This window comes from Phoxinus phoxinus, assembly GCF_949152265.1.
Source record: "Phoxinus phoxinus genome assembly, chromosome: 4".
NCBI classification, from domain to species: Eukaryota; Metazoa; Chordata; class Actinopteri; order Cypriniformes; family Leuciscidae; genus Phoxinus; species Phoxinus phoxinus.
Window position 1 is genome coordinate 35461765 of NC_136879.1, and position 12583 is coordinate 35474347.

The 12583-nt window shown below is 38.4% G+C and overlaps 1 protein-coding gene across 12 annotated transcripts in view; it reads left to right on the forward strand.

The window, feature by feature from the left end:
• The window catches only part of cadm2b (cell adhesion molecule 2b), a 225519-nt gene that overhangs the window by 181305 nt on the left and 31631 nt on the right, over window positions 1-12583 (forward strand). For all 12 annotated transcript variants that reach the window (XM_079608819.1, XM_079608828.1, XM_079608823.1 and 9 more), the window contains 2 exons: window positions 6197-6349; window positions 10236-10373. In XM_079608819.1, the coding sequence (XP_079464945.1) occupies window positions 6197-6349; window positions 10236-10373 (291 nt within the window). The remainder of the gene's footprint in view (window positions 1-6196; window positions 6350-10235; window positions 10374-12583) is intronic.

Consider the following 12583-nt stretch of genomic DNA (forward strand, 5'->3'; position numbering starts at 1 on the left):
TGTTTAAGTCTACAAAGGTCTGCAAGGTTATCAGTAAATTGTCTTTTCCTTACACTTTTTGAAAGGGTGTATGTAATGCTGCTCTCGGATGGGTATTTTCAGGTTTTACTTGTATCAGCACATTCTGCATTGTCAATTCCAGCTGGTCCCTTGTGTACTATTGAGGCCATCATGATTTATATTAGCATTCACCTCTGTGGGACAATAAATGTGAGAAATCAGACTGTGATAATTTACTATATCTGTGTGGGGCAAAATCCTATTCAGGAACAGATGAAAAAGTCCAACACGCATTCAACTCGCAGAATAGTCAAGGACAACAAGGACACGTCCAGGATATTAAATACAAGTACAAAAAAAGTGAGATCTCAGAGATAATCTCTTGAGTGACTCAATATTCAGTTATGTTTCAGGCATGTTTCAGATTATATGATTATTTAGAGCAACGCCAATGTCATGGGTTCCATGAACCGATTCGATGTATACCTTGAATACAATGTAAGATAAAAGTGTCTGACAAATGCTTAGATGTACATGTAAAATGAAATGTCTTCAGCTACAGTATGACCACTGACCAGTTTCCTAGTGGTCACAGCACATATGCACCACAAATAATAGAGTTATGGTGCTTGTGTGGGGAATGAGGGTTCAAATTAGTCTTGCAACATTTCCCAATCTCATCCCCCTTTCCTTTCCACTTCACTTCTGGTCATCTCTCCGCTTTCAACAGGATCAACGGGACTGAAACGGCACTGCTCCATTCTCAAGAAAATCAAACACAAAATGTTGCTTAAGTGCTGCGTTCCGTGAACACTTCTAGACTCTACTGTAAATGTTTAAGCATTTTAAAAAGTTATTCTGTTTTTCACTTTGTCTAAACCACACTTTTGACTCCAAAACTTCCGGAGATAAGACAAGTGAAACAAGTCATCCCCATCTAACATTTCTACACTTAGTTAAATGTCATTTTTAAAGCTCATCACCTCACATAGAGCCAAATGGGCCTCTAATGGGCTCCTATCATTATAGCATTACCAGTCGATAAATGAAATGTTAAGTGCTGTGTGACATTTCAGTAAGTCTCTATTTGTAGCTTAGCATTAAGGGTGTTGTAGGCAGAGATAAGGGGTGGTTTCTACTATGACTGTATTAAGTTCATTTGGGTCTTACATCTCGGTTGTTGATGAATGTGAAGACGGACAAAGGTTGATTGAGTTTAACAGTATGCTTGGTTATTAACTAATGACCATTTAGGTTGATGTTCACAGAGTGAAAGATCAGTGGTAAAACCTTATGTAATGACCTTCAAACATCATAATCATCAGGTCTAATTCAACTTCAATGACCCACAATGTTTGCGGGAATGCTTTAAACAGAGTTCCTCCTTAGGAGGGTAAACAACAGTTAATCCTATCTGATGAAACAAACTGCATGTTAGCATTTTCTGTTTGCCGTCGCATTTCTGGATAAGCTGTGGATATTGTACGCTCCGAGTCTCAATTTTACATGCTCTCAGTGTAATACAGCTCACATGAAAGCATTGTGTTCTTCGACTGACCCAAAAATGTCTTGTCTTGTGTTTTGATATAGGAAAAAGCTTGATGAACAAAGGCTAACTTTTTTTGTGATGCGGCATAAGAAACTAAACCTTAGAGATTTGTCAGAGAGAATTAGGTTCTGGTTTAGCTCTTTTATGCGCAGTATCTATTCCCCAGTGTTAGTTGAGAAATCTAATGTCAAATTTGACCTGATAAGACTTGGTGTAGAAAAAAAAAGTCTCTAATAATCCCACAAGTGTTGAAATGTCATCATGTCAGTTGTTGTCCAGTTTATCCCTTGCACCTGGTTCATAAGATCTGTTTTAACCTCCGATCATTGGCCACCTGCAGTAGGGCACTTTCTTGGCCCCGAGAGCTGCTGGGAAGTAGCTTCCTGTCTACGATGGAAGTACAGGCTCACGTCCCTACAATAATCACAGCCTGTCCAGATAGTGACCAATCACAGCTGGCCGTTGGAGCAGTCTAATTGCAGAGAGTGGGACTTCTGGCTTCTCCAAATGTGTCAATGCCAAGATCGGCGCTGCCAGCTGCGGGACAGTCACAGCCTCAGGGCCTGTCGCTCATGTCGCCCGTTTTCCGTCTCCTCGTCAGATGGAGCGGTCTGATTATGTCAGTGTAGAAGCTCGGCTCCAAAGTTGGATGTTAAATGTGGTTTCAGAGCCTTGTGCGGAAAAGTGCTGGGAGTCTCTCAAAGTGCACTGCCAAATGATTGTTCACAAGAAAGGTGCGAAGACATTTTGTTGGCAGTTCTTTTCCTTCCAAGACCAACAACACCAAATATATCTAAACGCACTATATTATCCAACCGCACCCACATTCGCATGCACTTACGACCTTGAAAATAACATTCACAATCTGCTCCATTATCCACTGTTGTCTTCGTCAATTCGACTCTATTTCTTTTCGCCAAGTTTTTATTTGTGCACCATATTGAGTTTTAGATAAAAGCACAACTCAAAGATGCTAAATAGGGGTTCGCACCATCAGGCAGTTGTAAGATTGCTCCAGCCCAAGGGAATGCTGGGATGTCTGTCAGGTCATCTACAAGTCAGCCTTCCCTTCTTCCCCGAAAACGATAGAGAAGGACACAAGGTCAAATCGAAGGATTTATACCGCACTCTAAGTGGAATAAACCGTGTTGAATAAGTCAGAAGGAAGTTGGAAACCCACCATTTCATCATGTCGACTTATTTAAGCTCTGGGAAAAAGAGCTTTGTCAGACGTTGGCATTTCACGGAGGTTGTGACAGATTGGAGCTAACTCTGGGCATCTGGCAGGCTTTCGATTCTTTTTTTGGAAATGTGGATGCGGAGTTTTGCCAGTCCCTGTTGGCCTGAGTTGAATTGATAACAGTTGTCTGTAGGGTTATTCAAACCTTTGTATACTTGTTTCTGTCAATGGATTCAGGATAATGTTTTGAGCTTGACACCATTGTGTCAGAATAAAATGTAGCAGTGTAAGTGAAATGAACCAGCGCATCACGAGATTGTAGTATCGAGCTCTCTTTGAGAGTAGTATTCACATCTTCATTTGACCCTGGTGCAGAGACAGATTTGACCACTGAAGGAAGTCAATTTCAGACTCCGTGTGGGTGGATCTTTTTTCTGCCTCTCAATATCTTTGTTCTCTTCTCTGTCGTTCTTTTCAACGCCCACATCCCTATATGTTATCATTGTACGACTTGAATGGAAACCGCCAAGCATTTTAGAGTCTAGGCACTGTACCATCAACCATCGGCTGTGGTACAAACAGCGACTGTTCCTCGCCTTGGCAGCTTATCATCACCTCTGTGATGTTCGGCGTATGAGTGTGTGTGTGTGTGTGTGTTTGTCTTTTCTGTAAACAACAAGAGAGCGAACTCTTTTCTTCCATTCCTCCCTCTGTGTCTGAGGAAGATAGAGGGATATGGGCTGGTGAAAATGTGTCATATGTTCATAAGCTTTGATGGTCCTTGTCTCGCCGGGTTTCGTTGGACTCTATCAGCAGGCCCATGTGTAGCGTGAGCCCAGACCTGATCACCTTTCCTCCCTTTATCCAATTCCGCCGTGTCTCCGTGCCAAACCATTCCCCCTTCCCCCCTAGGCATTTGCCATCTCCACAAATCCTCTATTCATTCTCTATTCATAACTCAGCACACATTCAGAAGGAATATTTAAACAGTCTTGACACATCCTCTAAAAAGATGCTGTCTTGTAGCGTCAGATTATATTGTTCGGAGACACGTTGCTTTTTTAACATTAATGTACATTTAAAAGGCTTCGAAAGACGACACAATTGTCTCTGCTGACATGCAAGTAAATCCATTTTTTTTATTTGACATGTCAGTGTGTGCATGTAACAATGTTCCCAATAGGACGTTGAACACGTCTGTGTGTAATTCCCCAGTGTTACAGAGTTTATAGAGACCAACGCGCGAAAGTCAACACACTTTAGTTGAAACAAAACCATGTCTAGACATCCTATACAATTCATAGCATATGTCTGTTGTTAAAGTGTCCATGAAACTGAAGTTGCAACCCACTTCAGTATTGTGACATGTTTCCAAGTGCAACGGCTTGTTGAAGAGAAAAAAACAAAGGGTGGGACTTGATTTTATGCATCCGTTGATTGGATTGTGATCGCTGTATATCGGAATGGATGCAGATCTGAATTCAATTGGCTTAACTGTGAATTACAAGGTCAGTATGAATTTTTTTTTTTTTAAATGGCATGGAATTGTTCACAATAAGACCAGTAAAATGCGAGTCAAAAAGTGTCCATTTTGCTTTCATGCTGACTTTAAAGCCAAAAGGTCGACTTAGATGAAGCAAAAAAGTGTACAAGATGCTAAATGAAAAGTCTCAGTCTCTCTTGCTTTTTTTTCCAAACAACAAAATACAAGTGGATTGTGCATTTCAGACTGTGTGAGGTGATGAATAAGGTGACCTTTCTGTTCACCAGTCTCTCAGCTGCCGAAAGCTCTTCTCGGAAATTGCAAACATAATGGATGAATGGCTGCTTGTGGCGGAGAGGTAGAAAGTGTTGAAACTCTAGTTAGAGACAGCAAACGGCTTCAGTGTGAAGGTGACAGTCAATCGCAGTGGATATTCAGAACAGTGGCACTTTCAAAAACGTTTGGGTCACGATTGTGTGTAGTGAATAATTCATAATGTCATGAATTAGTAAGTGAACACAAGTCTTAAGCATTACCTCCAAGATATTTCAATTTGAAAACCTGTAATGTTTACAAAACGACACTGTGGTTCACTAATAAAAAGTACCACCATATTTTGGACATGTTCCATGCACTAATATTTTGATATATTTAGTGCTTCTCAAACTGTGTGTACAGTAGTAGATGGAAGCAAGTGGGCAAATTTGGACAGGATTCAGGATTCATGCCATTTAAAATGCCATTAATTTTAAATGGCAATGCCCTAAGAGTATCAGGACTTAGATTTTACTTCCAATTCAAAGGATGCTGTATTTTACTGTGTAGTGTCTGCATCACTATATTGGGGAATTAGGACCCATGCAGATCACATGGCTTTCCAGAAACAACCTTATTTTCACCAGGAGGTCTCCCATCCAGGCATTGACCTACACCCTGCTTAGCTTCAGTTGGGAAACTATATTCTAATATTCTTTAATGTACTTTCAAATGCCATGTGACACTATGGTACATAAAAAAATGGTGAAAGTGTAACAGATGTGTAATGCACGCTGACAGTGTTGATTAAGAACTTTAGCACATTAACTTTAATATAAGCAGAAGGGTGCACACTTTCATTATAAACTTTGTAATATAGTTTTTGTTTATTTACTTTCAAAAATAAACCCATGCTGAGAAATATTATATAACTTTCACTTTTAACTAGAAAGTTAAAAGTGTGACAACTGTCCCTGGTCCCTGTGTATATTGTGTCATCCTTGTTTGAGCAAGAGAAGGTCTTTCTTTGTCTTTTTGGTTTTGTTTATCTATGGCATACAGTAGATTCATCTTGGCCATTTGTATGAGTTTCTCATTGCCTCAAGATTGTTATTTCTATCATTACTTTTTCATTTGAGATATTATTATTTTATGCCTACTCTTTATGTTTTGAGGGGACAAAAATAAAATTCCTTTCTTTTTGTGTCCTGAATCCTTCTCGACCAGTTCCATTACACATGCCACCAATCGAAAAACTAAGGTTGATACCAACACTTTTTTTTCCCATGGAACCACTAATATTTATCTTTATTTCGATAGTACACTTTAGACATTCTACTAACTAACTATAAGTAACTTTGCAGCTACATGTCAACTAACTGCCATTAGAGTATTAGTAGACTGTCTGCTTAATATTTGCTAACACTTTATTTTGTTGGTCTCCCAACAGACATTATACTGACTATATACGTAACTTGGCAACGTATTCTCCTAACCCGAACCCTAACACCTAACCCTAACCTAACAGTCTACTGACAGTCTACTACAGTCTACTAATACTCTAATGAGAGTTAGTTGACATGTAGTTGAAAAGTTACTTATAGTTAGTAGAATGTCTAAAGTGGACTATCAAAAAAAAGTGTAACCTATACTTTTTTTTTCAGGCAATGTGACTGTTTCTCCAATGTCATTTTTATCTTATTGATTAGCTATTGTTTTTATATCTCAGCATTAAGGGACAACCGGATTGAACTGGTTCGAGCCTCGTGGAAGGAGCTGACCATCAGCATCAGTGACGTTTCTCTGTCAGATGAAGGACAGTATACATGCTCGCTCTTCACCATGCCTGTCAAGACTTCCAAGGCCTTCCTGACTGTGTTAGGTAAGACTTCTCATAGATCAGTCTCCCTCTCATCCTCATCAATCTGCGCTTTTAAGGTCAACACACTCATCACTGATCTTGGGTCAGCCTGTTCTCTTCCTTCACATGATCTTGTTTTCTTTTAGCCTTTTGGTGACACAGAGAGTGATGTAAATGAGAGAATTTCACACTGGCTGATGGAGTCATTAGATTTGTCACTGCTTTGGTTTATAATCAGCTTGTGCACTTCTTACTCTGCACACCTTAATATACCCCTTTTAACTATACATATTTAATACGTCCACTAGGGGTAAGACGCAATAAATGAGAGAAAAAGGTACGAAAGGCTTCCAGCAGGCCGTTCATACGGTCACACAATATAAATTTATTGTGAATCACTAAAGTAAATAACAATAAATCAGTTAGGATTCGTTAGAAGGACCCACGGCCCAAACGAAAATGATATAACAATAAAGTAGAATTCATTAACAAAAATGAATAGAGATAATAGAGTGGTATTCTCGTCAGAGAGACCCAATGCCCAAAATAACAAACAAAACCCAATCTAGCGAAATTAAACCGCAACGTAAATAACCTAACACAAAGAAAAGAAAATGGACTACAATAAAGCTTACCTAACTACGCTCATCAAAAACATAGAATAAATAAGTTCCAAACAAAAGAGCAGGTCTCTCCTACATTACCACATTCGAAACAAAACACACAATTAAAAGAAACACGAAAAGAATATTTTGATCTGGCGGCTGGCAGGAAGTCTGAGCCATTGCGACCTTCCCGAAGCCGCAACCGTTCCCTCTGTCAAGCGGAAGAGGAGTTTTTGAAAGGACCGTCAGCTGATCATTACCGCTGGTAGACGGCAGCACTGTTAGCAAATCAGGCCTGAAACTCAAAGAAAACATCATATTATAAACACAAAAGGAAAACATAACATAACAATATTGTTTAAAGTAACTTTACTGACAATGCTTTTGTTTTGTTTTGTTTTGTTTTGTTTTGTTTTGTTTATCCAACAGTGGTGGTCCTGCTTTTATCTTATCTTTGTATACCACTTTTCCTAAGCATTGTTTCCTAATGCTTTTTTTTAAAGTAACTTTACAGCCAATTATTTTGTTTTCATCAAACAGAGGCTGAACTACTTTTACAGGTGGATCAATTTCTTTAGCACTAATACGGCTTTAGCGTCTTTACATGGTTATTGAATATATAACATTACAAAGACAAGGCTAATAAGCAATTCTGACACACTAGTCCCATGTTAACATGTACAATGCTTAAGTCATTTGGCTAATTGTTAATTTTGACATTTGTTCTTGTGCAATACTTGAATAAAATTTATTTTTTTGTCTTTTTTACAAGTTTTTTTTTTCTCTTTAGGACGAGTCTAAATCTTGTCTAGTGTTGGGTCCGAGTCCACCTTTGTCGAGTCCGAGTCGAGTCCAAGTCCTTAAGAACCGAGTACAAGTCCAAGTCCGAGTCCAAAGAGGGTCGAGTCGGACTTGAGTCCGAGTCCTTAACATCCGAGTCCGAGTCGAGTCCGGCCGAGTCCACAAAGATTTAAATTATTTAAAATTGACCTTTCACAAAGACCCGCCCCTCTTGGTTACTGTTGCTATGTCCGACAAGCCATTCCTCTCTCACTCCACATGTTCTCGGTCGGAGCAAAGAGGACACTAACAATGTGCCAACAGACAAGACAGAGCAGGGTACTTTTGGTTTGAAATAAAGTCTCAGCTTTCAATTGTTTTAATTTTTATGAAATTCAAACGATAAATACTGTTTTGTGGTGCTTTAATGTGTAGGCCTCAGTTCAAGCAGCACGTGAACTGATAATCTCTTCTAGTTATAGCACAAATTTCTAAAAAATAAATCAATACACACTATTTTTCAAGTTCAAGTCCACTGCCTTTAATCTACTAACTGATTTGGTTTGTTTGTCGAACAAAAATGGCGTGTATCTGCATTATAATTGGTCAGATCACCTGTCAATCAAATCCCGGCGAAAGGTCTCAACACTGAGCTCTCAAATTAATATTTTAAACCTTACAAAATGATTGCAATGTATAGTTACAGTCATACGTTTACCTATTGTACATCTTTTAGAATCTGCAAGGCAATGCTTAATAATGCAACACGATGCATTAAGAGCCAGGGGTAAACTTTTGAGCAAGATGATGATGTTTAAATTTTTCTTATTGTGTTGTACATGCTAATATCTTATTTAGCCTCTGAAGGGTTGGACTAAATTAATGAATGCATTTTTAAACAAATAAGACCAATTTACACCAATGATCCAGTTCAAAAGTTTACACCTCATGGCTCTTAACGGATGCTTCCTTCTTGTGCATCACTAAATGTTTGCAGGGTTTGTAAAAGTTGTGTATGAGTCCCTCAGTTGTCACCAGTGTGAAAGTATGGATCTTACAATCATAGTCACTGCTAGTAAGGAGTCAAATATGCAGAAGATGCTGGAAAAGCAAAGAATGTGCTGGAGCTGGATGATTTTTTCTCAACCATTAAAAAAAAAGAAAAGAAAAAAAAGTTGTTGATCATTCAGGTAATGACACAATATTAAAATCGAGCCTATGTAATTTGTCTTTATTTTGTGTTTGTATTTTATTTAGGCTATTAAACATCTGTTATGTGAAAAAGCTTTTTCAGGGCAGTACTAAATAGAAACAATGTGTATGATCCGTCTTATTAAAAAACATATAAAAATAACATTTTGGAGATTCTGCAAGGAGTATGTAAACTTATGACTAAAGTATAAATGCAACAAATATGATAACATTATCAGACGCCAAAATGTTGCTATGGTTAACACGTTCTTATGTTGATATGTATCAAATCATCGCAATTTCATGACTCAAAGGACAAAAATTAAGTGGATTCAATCCCACATTTAAATGCAGTTATCACTCTTTATAATTTACAGTGTGAACGTAACCACTGGTCCTCTAGAAGTATGAAAAACAAAACTATTTAGATTGTCAACAGCGCTCCCTTTAAGCCATCACTTACCGCGTTCGGCACTCTCCCTAAAACTCTCGGTGCACAGTACAGTGAATATATTATTTATATTGCGTCTAGAGAGACTTTGTTGTTTATGAGGGGATTTGCGAAAGGATAAAGTTCGTGCTAATTCTAAACATACATTTTGAGCGAATTATTCGCATGCGGACTCTAAAACGCCTCTGATTTGCCACTGTGTTTATGCACTTAACTGTGATTGGCTACAATGCTCAACGCTGAAACAAAGTTGTTTCGTTTCGTTTTTGAATAAAAAAAATTCACAAAATTTCGTTTTGTGTCATCCAGTGCCCGGACTCGACTGGACTCGGACATTTTTCCGAGTCTAAAATGTCCCGAGTCCGTGTCAAGTCCGAGTACAAATTCATTCGAGTGCGTGACAAGTCCGAGTCCATTCAAAATTGGACTCGAGACCGGACTCGAGTCCGAGTCCGAGTTCGAGTACCCCAACTCTAATCTTGTCCATTGTAATCAGAAGCAGTGAACCAAGAACATCCATTTAATCCCCCGAGATATGATTGTGTCATTGAACAGCTGTCTGTAGGGTTCGGTTTGATGTACATTAGAAGAGACCTTTGGAGAAACCAAAATCTTTATCTCTCATCCAAATGCTCTCTGTTCTAATAAAATCACAAAATACTATAAAGCAGAAAATAGAATTGATATATATCTACCGACAAACTATAAACTCAACAAAAAATGTTTTATCAAAAACAATGTAAGTCAAGCCACATTTGACCTTCAGGCATGAAATATTCCTCTGAATCAGTTCATGTTCAGGTGGGGGGGCTGATATCATAGAATCGCCCATGTTTCCATCAGAGCTGCCTATAATCCTCCTCTTCTGTTTGTATATCAGGTGTTCCAGCGAAACCAGAAATCACCGGCCTCTCGAGACCTGCCCAGGAGGGGGAGGACGTCACACTGACATGCACCACATCTGGCAGCAAACCGGCTGCTGACATCCGATGGTTTAGAAACGACAAGGAGGTGCAAGGTAAACAAATCCCCCCGGATAGCCTAGAGCTATCTGTGTGCAGTGAACAGTTGCACATGTTGTCAAGAGTGCAAGTGGTACATAGTGTGTAATGTGCATCTTTACACTAGCATATGTATGAATTGTAAAGCTCTTTACAAAGGATCTCACAGCGTATAGGTTAGTATTGTATAATCCTGGGCCTTGAAGGTGGAAGTGTGTCATTTTGCAGTGTTGAAATACTTTCTGCATTCCCAGTTTAATGTGCATTGACTGGACTCGTTTTTCAAACACATTTAAATTACAATTCTTAACAAAGGACATTATTTCAGGTAGTTTCTACGGAAACTACCGTAGAGGGGCATAGAGGGACTATTTCCCTAAAGGGGCATGGTGGTGGAAAAAGAGATAGGAAATGCTTTAAAAAGTCAATGATTTAGCGTTCTCTCGGAAAAGTCTTGCGTTCCCCCTTGAAACGATGCCTTTTGAGCTCTTTGCCAGCAAACGCAAAGTTTCCCGGCAGAATGCAAATGTTTTTGTGAGGGAACACAAAAGCATTGACAAATAATTTTCCCTCCTATTTTTTTCTTTCACAATGTCCCTTTAGGGGCTCCATAGGTTTTATATGCTTTTGTAAAACTATTATTTTATAAGGATTAAATTGCACAAAATCTGTAAAAAAAAAACATTCAAAGTATTTTTATAATTATAAATATAATTTAATTTTTGGGGAGATGCACAACATGACATGTTAAGAAGCATTCAAATAAAAAATGTATTTGTTGAAAATACAGTAAAAACTGTGATATTGTTCAATATTATTACAATTCAAAAGAACGATTTTCTATTTTCATACATTTTAAAATGTAATTTATTCCTATGATCAAAGCTGAATTTTCAGCATCATTACTCCAGTCTTCAGTCACATGACCTTCAGAAATCATTCTAATATGCTGATTTGCTGCTTAAAGAACAGTTCGGTATTTTACACTTAAAGCCCTGTTTTCAGATCGTTTCTGATGAAATAGAACGGTTAAGATTGAAATTTGGACACATGCTGCTGGCCCGAGAATTTTCGTTTTCTGTGGTAGCACCCCCCACCTCCACAATGGCTGCATAGGTGCACTGGAACAATCCTTCCTAAAACGCATTAAACTTTCGTTTACAAAGACGTGAAACTCACCGAGTTGTCAAGGGTGTTCAATGATATGCTCACACAAAAATTGTTGCAAAAGATGCTTTCCAACAGGTTTTATCGTAGTTTTTGTCCAACTCCATTAACTTGTTTTGGATGTGCTGTGAGGTACGGTATTACAAAAACTACGACAGAATGTCTAAAGTGAAAATTCACTTTTCAATTTTTCTGCTACCACAGAAACCGAAAATTCTCGGGACAGCAGCATGTGTCCAAATTTCAATCTTAACCGTTCTATTTCATCAGAAATGATCTGAAAACATACCGAACATATCATGTAAAATACCGAACTTTAAGAAACATTTATTATTAACAATGTTGAAAACTGTTGTGCTGCTTCATAATTTTTGTAGAAACTGTGTCAAAAAAAAAAACACTGGATTCTTTAATGAATAGAAAGTTCGAAAGGAGAGCATTAATATTTATAGAAATACATATTTTGTAATATTATAAATGTCTTTACTGTCACTTTTGATTAATTGCATCCTTGCTGAATAAAAGTATTAATGTCTTTTTAAAAATCCCTTATTTTAATCTTAAAATATATTATGCAAATATATTTGATGCATATATTTTATTTATATAGTGTAAACACTGGCTCAACCAGTGAGGTGAAACAATCTACCATTTCTGGAAAAAACAAAAAAAAACGGTATTGATTCTTTGAGTCAATCCGATGTACAGTAGTGCAGCACAACACAACACATCAGTTCAACTTTAACCAATATGTTACCCCAGATATCCCTCCGAGGGCTGAGGCTCACACATCTCTGGCAGAAGCCCCAGTCGGCTGATCTGGCTGAGGTGATTGATGGCCTGAGACTCCGTTAGACAGGACCGACTCAGAGATGGCATTCACGCAAGCCATAGTTAAAGGCCAGTGGCACACGGGAACATAGCATCACAGCCAGACTGCCTGTCACTCACTCCAATTCAAAGGAATCTCGCTCTGTGATCTGATCTTGTGAGACGGATTGGATGTGCTTCTAGAGACCAGCACGCAGGCCCAAACAGAATATCTAACACGGTGTGATAC